Source organism: Trachymyrmex septentrionalis, unplaced genomic scaffold, assembly GCF_001594115.1.
Source record: "Trachymyrmex septentrionalis isolate Tsep2-gDNA-1 unplaced genomic scaffold, Tsep1.0 scaffold1, whole genome shotgun sequence".
NCBI classification, from domain to species: domain Eukaryota; kingdom Metazoa; phylum Arthropoda; class Insecta; order Hymenoptera; family Formicidae; genus Trachymyrmex; species Trachymyrmex septentrionalis.
Window position 1 is genome coordinate 1,145,896 of NW_017304123.1, and position 11,656 is coordinate 1,157,551.

Genomic DNA, 11,656 nt, shown 5'->3' on the forward strand with positions numbered 1-11,656 from the left:
CTGTGTGTGTATGTGTGTGCGCGCGCGCGCGCGTGTGTGTGTGCGTGCGCGCGTGCGTGCGTGTATAATGTAGATTGATGTTGTTAAATAAGTAGAGAAACTTATAATAGATACATATATGTATAAATCAAAATTGCAAATATGTATATCATAAAAAAATTCAATAAAAAAATGTATTGTGCAATATCAATTACGTAACCTCTAAAGCGTTAATAAAAAAAAAAGGAGAAAACTAAGGTTGTCAAAAAACTTGGTATATCTCAAATTTTTTTATATTTTACTAACACAGATTATGTTACAAGATTGGAAAAATTGAAACTCACTGTAGTATTTGACGAATCAGTTTTTAATTCGATTTATTTATAAAAAATTATATTTAACATAAATACGAAAGTAATTTTACGAGCTAGCGCCATCGATACAACGAAAAAAGGAAATATAGATACATGAACGCAATTAACGCTCAATTAACAATTGCTCTTTCTCACACTCATTCTCTCTATCTCTCTCTCTCACACTCATACACACACACACACACACACACATTCTCTCTCTCTCTCTCTCTTCTTCCCTCCTTATTTAACAACATCAAGCAACATCTCTTTTACTTCAGCCATTTATTTTTCATTTCGTTATTATTTATGTACAACCAGTTTAAATGTTTGCTATCGTTAATCGTAGTAAGTTTGCTAAAATTTGTGTTCTATTGGAGATGATGTGCGTTCGTGGGAACTTATATAAAAAATTACTTTTTGATACAGAGCTGAGTGATTTTGGTGTTACTTAGAAATATGGGTGGTGTATGTTTATATCCTAACTTATGCTGAGATCCTAATTGATTATATAATCTATATGTCGGCTTTCTTATAAATCTTATCACATACATAGACGTTTGTATTATTAGTACTTAATATTTTATACATAGATATTCTGTATTCCGAATGCTGCCAATTTTACCTTGTATATACAATTACAAGCTACATATTATACAATCTTAATATCTATTACGTGCACTCTTCTCTTTCACACTTTCATTCTCCCGCCTAATTATCCCTTTCTTTCTATCATGTACTTATATCTTTTTTTTTTGTTTCTATTTTGGTTATCACACATTGTCACGCAACAATATGCTCACTTGTGCTGACCGCACACATGAGAAATATGTAATAACAAAAAAGAAACAAAAATATTCACTTTTTATAGGACATTATATCGAAATAATAGTAAACTAGTAATACAAACTATCAGCAGAAACATTTTGCAATTTTGCAATCGTTAAATTGAATGCATTCGTATTATTAGCATTTACTCAATAAAAAAATTATGAATATAATTTTTGAAGATATTCCAATAGCTTCTGCCAATAATTTACATTATTATTTTACTATCCTAAACATTATCGTGAGTTATAATGTCCAAATTAAACCGTTATAATAATTCGAACGGAAAATCTTTTTACATATATATAAACAACCGAAGTTTATGAAATGAAACAAAACATAAATCTATTCGAATCTAAATCATTTCTGATAGTAAAAATTTCTTTTTTAGTTTTTTTGCAAACTAAGCATGATACTAAGATACTTTGTATATCATATGAAAAAAAAACACATACTTATCAATTTTTATACATCGCTAAATTGTTAATCTCGCACCGAACTACCTTATTAAGTATGTATACATCAACAATAACATACTGATGACTAAATCATTGTACATACTAAACCGCGCGAATATTACTATCGCAGCGTGTAGATAGTATATTTTAAGAATTAGATCATAGATCCTTCTTAATTTTGATTAGATAAAAACTGCAAACAGGCGTTCGTATTGCGCCCGAAGACACATCAAAACAAAAAATTACAGAAATATTCTAATATTGCTAGATGTTGATGATCAACGATCAATGAGAGCAAATCGTTATTGATATGAAACAAACAACACCCAAGAATAAATAGCATGTACCTGCCCAAAGATCGTTTTTATTTTTCTGAGACGAGCTCCCCTTTATCTCCAATATACAAAATAATGAAAATAGGATTGTGAAGGGTGGCATGAACATTCGAAATTGGCATTTCCATCAATAGTATAATATTCTAGTATTCTTTTCAATTCTTCATCATGTTATTTCAATTTTTCACTTGATCTGTAATAGAGAGCTCGAGGAATGACATTTATCAAAGAAAAAATTCTGAATTTATAAAAAAAAATCTTTTCCTATCACACTCTTCTCCCCGTTCAATTAAATCCCGGCCATTAAATCATCATAGTTTTTTTATAGTATAAAAATCATGATTTTGCTTAAAACCTCGAAGTTTTTAATTAATTGTGCCAACATAACGATTGCTCATTGCCGATAAGTATCGCCATATGTACAACAAAGACTATACAAGTTTATGGTTTCCTAAAAAAATAAAATTGTAGTTACACAAATAATTTATATATAATAATAGTACTATTTTTATCTTATACTTTGTATATTATTAATGCCGTTACAGTCGTAACGTGTAATCTAAATACTTTTAAGAAAATAATTAATAATAACATACACAATAAAAATTTGTTTGAATCACTTTTTGTACTTTTCTGGCGAATTAAATTTAAAAAATTGTTTTAGTTAGAATTTACTCGATTCGCGTACCTTGTTCGGGCGACTCTATTAACTGAGCCATACCCAAAATGTTCAACGAATATTTCGTTTCATACTCGTTCATGATACGTCGAGTAGGTTTTAAAACAGAATTACACGAAAAAATTTACCCGAAATTTCCCCAAAAAATTTTTATATTTTAATAACTTTTCTATATCGTGAAATATCATATCCTAGCAATCGAATAAATATAATTCTTTTCTAACATGTTCTTCCCTAATACGTACATCACGATTTTCTTTCCCATGAGCCTAAAGTATACCGAGATTTAGGTACATAGTCTGATCTAATAGTTGGTAGGATCAAAACTACTTCAATTCTAGAATCATCTTATCGTTACTCGTAATAATTGACGACATTGTTCTAAAGTGAGTTAATGAATAACTTTGAATCGACCAGCTGGCTCGTAATAATTCTTGAATCAATCGCAATCAATAGTATACACTGTTAATATTCTGATCGATCAGTTGATCAATTGAAGTCACAAATGGACAGCCGTGATGATCATTATTAAATTCACCAAGTTCTTAGAGATGTTCGTATTATTTTACATGTTTCTATCATTCACATATACGCCTAGCTATATATATTTCTGTGTTTACAGAGCGTATATGAATAATCAAGAAAGAAATTTGCAAGGGCATTATTAATGATAGTTAATAATTACATATATTATTGGCAGAAACGCTTGTATACGTAATCCTACCAACGATTAATGACTCAATGTGGAAAAATACAAAACTTAACTAAATGTACACGATTTTTTTACTTTTCTTCAAGCCGACATTCGTATCTACGCACGCATTCGGTTATCACATGCAAACGTCTCTTATTTTCATATGTTGTTTTCAAATTTACATAAAGTACAAACTTATGAAAACCGGAAAAATGTAACACAATATCAGTGTAGCATTTTCGAAGTATCATATAAGTATTTATCTAATTACATAGTCGCACTTAAGTGTCTGTCGTTTTAGAGACAATACAGTTTGTCCCAGTTTTAATAAACTGTTTGAATCTTCTGACGACCAAATGGGTTCTCTGTTGAAATGTTCCAACCGTATCACTCAACTATATTATTTTATAACTAGCACACGGTCTATGTCGCCATCGTTACTATTTATCTGATTTTATTATCTCCGTTGTTTTTGTTTATATTGTGTGATTGACGTTGCATTTAAAGATTTCTATAACATCGCTCAATGCTAAACATACGTCCGAGTTCTGCAAAGTTTTTGTGGGTTTATTATAAACAGGATATAGTAACATTATAAAGATTCCTCAAACGCAGCCATCAAATCGCTCTGCATGTTCATGTCAATTTGGCTAGCCATCTGAAAAGATAAATATAACCATTCTTCGCAAATCCCTTTATTATGGGCGTCAAAGGTAATAAAATGGATATATGAAAATATTACCTTTAAGTAAATTTGATTGTTTACTTTAAATTATGTAGCAAGTTATAAAAAATTGATCAAATTGTAATAATTAATAAAATTAATGTCATGTAATATAAATTTTATTTTTATTATATCTCATTTAATAATTATATTCTGCTTGTTTTTATAATAATATTGTCAACTTTGTTTAGCATGTATGTATTATAACAATTAAATTTCTAAATAGTGTATTATTAACTTATAAAGATTATTCTTAATAAAGATATCTATATCAAATTATATTCAGATCATACAAGAAACAATTCCTTTTACATGCGATTATATAAAATTAGATTTTCATACGTGATGAAGTCACACAAATTCCTAATATTGTTTATTTTAATTTAATGATACTTCTATATTAAACTTGTTTCTATTATTTTTTTCTTAAAAAGTTTTACAACAGATAGAAATTTCATCAACCCAAAAATATTAAGTACTTACCGCTTCTCGTCGTCGGCGCTCTTGCTCCCGTTGCCTTAGACGTTCCCTTTCTGCAGCGGACTTGTCCTGACTGGACGAATGACTCGGACTACTGCTATCTGTGTCAGTAATGGCTTTTACTTCTTCTGTTCTTGTCGTGGCAGTCATAACATTGCCTTGCTGATCTCCAATATTTTTCCTAACTTTATCCAGAGCATCCTCTTCCTCTCGTTCCCGTCTTCTTTCATTCTCCTGTCGCAGTAATCTCTCTCGTTCCGCTTGTTCCTTCTGTTGTCTACGCATTTCTTGTTGCTCTAATAAGGCTCTTTGCTGTTTTACAAATATTAATATGAAAATATTATTATAGAAATATTATGTGACATATAGAGTTATTTTGTAAAGTTATTAAAACTAACCCTATCCTGCTTTTCTTTAGCTTGCTTCTTAAATGCTTGGAATGAGTCTCGCGCTGCGCTCTTCATACTACTACCTGCAGCTGCTGATTGAGGACTCGAAGCTTGCGCCAAGGAAGACCAAGATGATGCGTTCTTTACGTTCTGTTCTACAGTCTATATAACCAAAAAATAAAATAAAACTTAAGGAATAAAATCTCGAACTGCATCAAAGATTAAAATTAAAAATAGAACAATTTATTATAATGTCCGTCCGTCTGTCTCAACCATGTTTTCTCGTCTTTCTTATTTTCATGAATCAACTGCGCAAAGTTCTCACTCTCAAAAGACTAAAAGTTAGTCTCGTTACCGTTACCGATCTTTCTCGAAACAAATATAAACAAAAATGTTTTCTCGATCGGAAAGGTCATAATTTTCGATAAATATTGTACAATAAAAGTCTCTGCGCTAACAGATCTACTTGTCTTGAGTATCTTTTTGTCTAACTTCTTATATGTACAAAAGAAAAGTACAAACGTATATTATATATGTGCCGGAATCTGAACAAAGAGCGAGTTCGCAAATATCATTTATACGGATTATGATAATGCAATCGCCACAATATAAAAATATGTGTAATATATAAAACAAACATGTATAAAAAATATATTTAAAAAATTAATTTATGCTTTTCGCATGTATAGTTTGATGTAAATATTCAAATCAAACAATGGCTTTTTACCTTATTTTTAAAAGCTGATGCAAAGTTTGCAGCAGGATTCTTTGAATCAGGTGGAGTCATTTTCTTTTCAGGCATTAATTGAGTACTAGCATGATTACCCATTGGTGGCATTCCTAGAGTGTTCATTTCTGCAAAAAAAGCTCCTGCTAGAGCAATAGTATTATATATCTGGTTAGTAAAGCAATTAGAGTATAGCAGTTAAACATGTAAAAAATAGCATTGTTACTTTAGTAAAGATGAAGGAAGAATAATTCTACATACAAAATTCGAAAAACCATATTAAACGATAAAAATGGAATTATAATGAAAATAAGATTGAGCACATCAAGCAAAAAAGTAAATTTACGTAGCATTACTAAAATTAAACTATTAGTGTTAAATCAATTAATGTACATTGTATTACTTTATACTACATACTAATATTAGTATATATTGCATTACTTTTGTATCTTATTTTATTTTATATAATATTACATATTAATATAAAATTATATATTTTGATTTTTTATTGCGGTACTAATATCTATTCTTTGAATCATTTCTTCAATTGTGTACAATTTACTAGTATTTTTAGCTAAGGAAAGATGAATAAGTACTTGTGCAGTCTATGTGTAAAGAAAAGCATGCTATATATAAATATAAGGCACGAACCATCCATAGGCTTTTGCGTCAGTTGAGGCTGAGAAATTGGCAAGGGCTTTTCTTCTTTCTTTATGGGAATCTGAGAAATCTGCATCGGCATAGATGCTATAGGAAGGGGATCAAATATCGAACTCATGCCTCCTATATTCATTCCCATATTTAATCCTGGAATGCCGTTATTATTCAGCATATTGGGCGGTGAATTTCCACGTTTTGTATTTGGAAATCCATTGGAATGCTGCTGCGACATCGTAACGTTATGCGAATTCTGTATATTAGTCAATGGCGCAGTAGTATTAATCATATTCTCTAATTGATTGTGCATAGACATATGTGCCGCCAATCCTTGCGATAAATTCATATTTAAATTTGTCATATTGATATTGCCCAAGTTCAAATTAGAAGCCATACTCGTCGGCATCATGTTCACAGGTTTTACAGGTTCCGGTAGTAAATTGAGATTGGTGTTGTTATTGGTATTATTTGTATGAGATGTTTGAATAAATGAAGACTCCTTCTTGAGAGCGAGCGTTTGATCCAAGGTGGGCTGTGATTGAATAAATGAAGACTCCTTCTTGATTGCAAGTGTTTGATCCATGGAGGATTGTGTAGTAGGCACTGAAGCTACATAAAATACGTATATAAGATGATTAACTTTGTATTTGCTTTTCATATATAATAAAAAATTATTTTACGCGTTGTATTTATTATAAACAATACCAATTGTATCTAATTATAGATACCTAAAGTATTGTATGGCTGTAAAAGATCGGATTGTTGATTTAAATTGGTTCCGTCTGTGGATACGGATGTATTTGGAAAGGAACTAATGGACGTTGGCTGCTGCGATGGTTGTTGAGATACAGCTGGCGAAGCTGTCATAGAATTTGTATTTGTAGGTGTGACGCTGGGCGGTGGAGTTGGTACAGAGACCGACGGAGTTGGTGGGTTAGATGTTGTCGGTGGTGGTGGTGGTGTTGGTGTTGGTTTTTTTACAGGAGCGGCCGTAGCCAGAGCTGTAGGTCGTGACGGTTGAGCTGGCATAGATGCGTGACTCGCGACAGGTATACTTTGCCCTGTTGTAACAGCAGCCACTGCGACAGGCTGTTGATTATTATTGCCCCCTAAAAGAATTTTTACACTTACACGTCTCATAGTCTACTAATTTAATATTTAATCATATATTAACATCTTTTTCCAATAATACGGTACGTATTTCTTTCTAGTAATTTGTATGTCACTAAAAATACTGTTAAAAAAAAAAATTATGTATAAATAACACTGTCCGACATGGATTCTAAATTACGAACGGAACAGAGATTTTTACAGATTTGTTGTCGCTGAAAATAAATCTATAAATAAAATTGCTCTATAGCATCATTTTTAAGAAAATTGAATCTAAAAGTATCAAAAATAGCATTTTTTGGTACTTTAAACTAAAGTAACCCAAAAACGTGATGGAATAGAGCAATTTTTTTTAGAAATTCATGTTTTCAGCAACGAAAAATCTATAAAAGCAACCAATGTAATAAAAGTCGCTTATTACATTGGCTGCTTCATGAAAGTTACAATGAAAAGAAAGAATAAAATTAATAAGAAAACGTTCGCAGGCAATTAAGAGTCAACGCGGTAATTAGTACAAAATTCCATAGTATTAATAATTAAATATCGATATAATAGTCAATTATAATACAAAACTCCTATTTTGAAACCATTCTCAGCGGTAAATATAAAATTTCATAAATCTTAACTAGCGTTGAAAAGAGAAGAACTTAAATCCGTAGATAAATCTTTTGAAAATCGCGTATGCTTGCAATTTAAATAATCACCTGCTGCATTCAATGATTTATGAGATCGCTAATTATAAATCTGATATCAAAATTAGAAAATATAATTTATTTAAACAATTAACAAAAAATTTGATTTGAATAAGTACTAATAGCACTGAATTCTCCAAAAAAAATAAGTAGTGCATTGCATTATTTTCTCTTCAGCTATTCTTCCATTCTTCTTCCATTCGTCGTAAAAAAATAAAACTTTAAAAAATTCGAGAATAAAAGCGATCCTCAAAAGATTGCATTCATCTACGGATTTAAGTTCCGTTCTTTTCATTCATATAATTGTTACTTCTTGCATAAAGCAGCCAATACAATAAATAACTTCTTTGATTTTTTGTCACTGAACCCAAATCTGTAATAAACTTATTCTATCACGTCACGTTTATGAGATATTTCAATTAAAAAATATAAAAAATGCCATTTTTTCGATACTTTTAAGTTCAATTTTCTCAAAAAAGTGATAAAATAGTTTTATTTACAGATTCAGTTTAAGCGAAAAAAAATCCGTAAGCATCACTTTGTTTCGTTTGTGGTTTGGAAAAAAGTCTAAATTTGTCGGACAGTATAATTTATAAATTATTACAGATTAAAAAATATGTAAATCATTATTAATTATGATCATGTATTGCTAAGTCTATTAACAAAACCACGGATACAACAAAAAATTAATCCCAAAAAAATAGTTACAATATATCTATATAACAAGTGCGATAAATAACGTGTAAGTGTCGAGAAAGATCTTAGAAAATTTAATTTTAAATTATAATATATCTTACAAAAGAAAAAAGTATTCCTCTGATGTGAAAATTAATATTAGAGTTATTTTTCATGATTTTATTAATACAATACCTGATTCCGAAGGGATATTGCTTGGGTGAGTAACAGGCGGCTTTGTTATTGGTCCCGTAGAATTTGCCGGTGGCTGATTATTCATTAAAAGAGCTCCACTATGATTTAATGTAGGTGCCTATATATGAAAAGTACATTATCCTTCTTATCAATATTCACATATTAAAATTATTATATGCGTTGAAGTGAGACAAACATTGTTATAAATATCATATCATATATTTGTAATATAATTTGCACTAGACTTTCGAATAATTTGTAAATTATTGTAAATTCAGAATCATTACTTAAAAATATTAAGAAACACACAAAATAATATGCATTATCTAGAAAATGTTTATAAAAATTTACCCTCTAGTGTAATATAATGAATAAATATATACGTATAATTTTCACTGAGACTTATTACAATCAGTCAATCTTACCGATGCGACAGAAGCAGTTGTTGCAGAAGGTCCTGTACTTGGTGGATTCTTCTTTGTTTTCTTTCTATGTGGACGATTCGAGGAGTTTCCTGAAATTGAATGTAAGGTGCATCTAGTAGTGAGTTATGTGCGGTCAACCATACTTCTGTCACATCAAGAGCACAGGTCGATGAAGAACTAGCAAAATGCATTGTGCAGAGGATACCAGCTATTGAGTGTCGCAAAGCGCCAAGTAAAATGCGAAGATACATCAGAAACAAAAATCAAACAACTTTGTGCATATATTTTCTAATAGATTTTATTCATATGCTTATATTATAATTGTATCACTGTGTACAACAATGTTAATTTAAATATCTCAATTGTATGCTCCTTTTTTTTTTGTGGACTTTCATCTTAATGATTCTTTTATATTAAAAAATTTTAATACGCAGAACAATTTTTTCTTCCCATTCTACGTAAAGTTAGTTGTATTCAATTCATTTATGAATATTTGCGTGTATATATATATATATGTATACACGTACATACATACATACATATCGCACGCGCGCCCACACATACATGCATACGTGTCGCGAAATTGTCACACATACATATATGTCTCAACATATATATATGCGAGAACATGCCTACTCTCATCGTTCTAGTGTATCGATACTCATGATTTATTACAATAACAGTAATAATAATCGTTACGGTGGCGGAAATGACGATTATAAAACATTGACTACAAAAATCATCAAATTGCCGTCTTTCTTTTATCTCTTTTCATATAATATAATATAATTAATGTAATATTATATAATAATAGGAGTAATGTGTAAATAAAGGTCACATAAATGGTACAATACAGGCTCAACTTAAAGATGAATGATACAAGAGTGACAAACTCTTACAAAACTGTTTAATGTTAAAGTCGTAGTTAGCGCAACACTGAGATCGGTGGCAAGAGACTCCTGCTCGATGTTTGTCATATGTATTACATAAATCAGCGGCGATGGTAAATACATGGAAAACTGTGGTAACACAAGACAGTATTATCTTTGTCTGATGTGTGCTCTCAAACAAATCGTGATCGTAATAGTTGTGAAATCACAGCACTGAAGTTTATCGATGGAATGTGATCGACAAGCTTGCTAAATCCATTCGACGACAAATGAAAGCAACAAAACAACGAGGAGGAGTACCAGCGTATCTTAATTTATATAATATAGTTAACTGGACCACCACATATGAGCCAACCGCGACTCTTGAAGAATTAATGTCTATTTCACTCGTTTTTATAACTTTGTGTATGCACTTAGAAAAGTTTCGCGCGTCGTGTATGTCGTTTTATTCCTTCATAAGTGTAACTTACAACTATTTATTAATATTTTATGATATATTAGTTTTCACTATGTACAGAGAACACGTACGACCGTGTTTATCGTTACTATTAAACTTGCGATATACGCAAAAAACAGACGGAACGTTTACATGCGACTCTGAAGAGGAAGATAATTAGCGCAATTCAATAAAAAGTATAGTGTCATTTTCTGAATGTAACAAAATATTTAGAATCCTTAAATCTTGCTCTTGCGTATAACGCAAGCAGGAATAATTCATAGCAGGAAGAATAACGTTCCGGTCTGGATGAAAAAACGCGAAAAACAAAATTTAGATGCGTGCTTGCATATAGAATTGCTACAAAAATTTTGGAAGGCAATATGAATATCATTTATAAAATGCCCTATACCTCGCGTTATAAACTAATGCTGATTGTATCTTAATAGATGCGTAGTATCTATCTAGTTCAGCATACGCCGTTCAAAATTTGTTCTCTCATAGTCTAGCTAATTCTTCGGATTTCTCTAGTCACTTTCAGTATTTTGGGAAACATAAAATGGTAATATCAATCTGCCCGACATTTCTTGCACCTACTTGTAAATGCTTATAGTTCCATATCAATAATTTTCTTAGATATCGACGAACACTTTTTTCCGATCAATTACGGTTTGTTTGTATCAAGTTATCGTAGTAATTAATCGCCCAAACTCTTATCTTATCTCCTCTTATTTCGTCGGGGCAGTAAGTACGTTGCTCTGAGTGTATGATTCATGATACTATTTAATTGTACTCGAGTGCAAATTCGATTATCCTTAATGCTCGTATTATGACATGTTCAATTACCAAGGATTGCTTCTTGGAGCATCCTAGAGCGTCATTATCGGTTACGTTCACAATAAATTCTTGTATATTTATACATATATATAT

General features: G+C 30.8%; 1 protein-coding gene across 11 annotated transcripts in view; it reads right to left on the reverse strand.

Annotated features, from left to right (window-relative positions):
- Nucleotides 1–2,581: 2,581 nt before the first annotated feature.
- Nucleotides 2,582–11,656, reverse strand: part of LOC108753133 (homeotic protein female sterile-like) — a 34,500-nt gene continuing 25,425 nt past the window's right edge. For 9 of the 11 annotated variants that reach the window (XM_018495149.1, XM_018494513.1, XM_018494750.1 and 6 more), the window contains 8 exons: nt 9,401–9,489; nt 8,976–9,093; nt 7,032–7,412; nt 6,298–6,912; nt 5,647–5,792; nt 4,929–5,081; nt 4,534–4,842; nt 2,582–3,984 (listed from right to left, as the gene is read on the reverse strand). In XM_018495149.1, the coding sequence (XP_018350651.1) occupies nt 3,919–3,984; nt 4,534–4,842; nt 4,929–5,081; nt 5,647–5,792; nt 6,298–6,912; nt 7,032–7,412; nt 8,976–9,093; nt 9,401–9,489 (1,877 nt within the window). In that variant the 3' untranslated portion in view covers nt 2,582–3,918. The remainder of the gene's footprint in view (nt 3,985–4,533; nt 4,843–4,928; nt 5,082–5,646; nt 5,793–6,297; nt 6,913–7,031; nt 7,413–8,975; nt 9,094–9,400; nt 9,490–11,656) is intronic. The other 2 variants (XM_018494665.1, XM_018494596.1) reach the window with 2 other exon arrangements.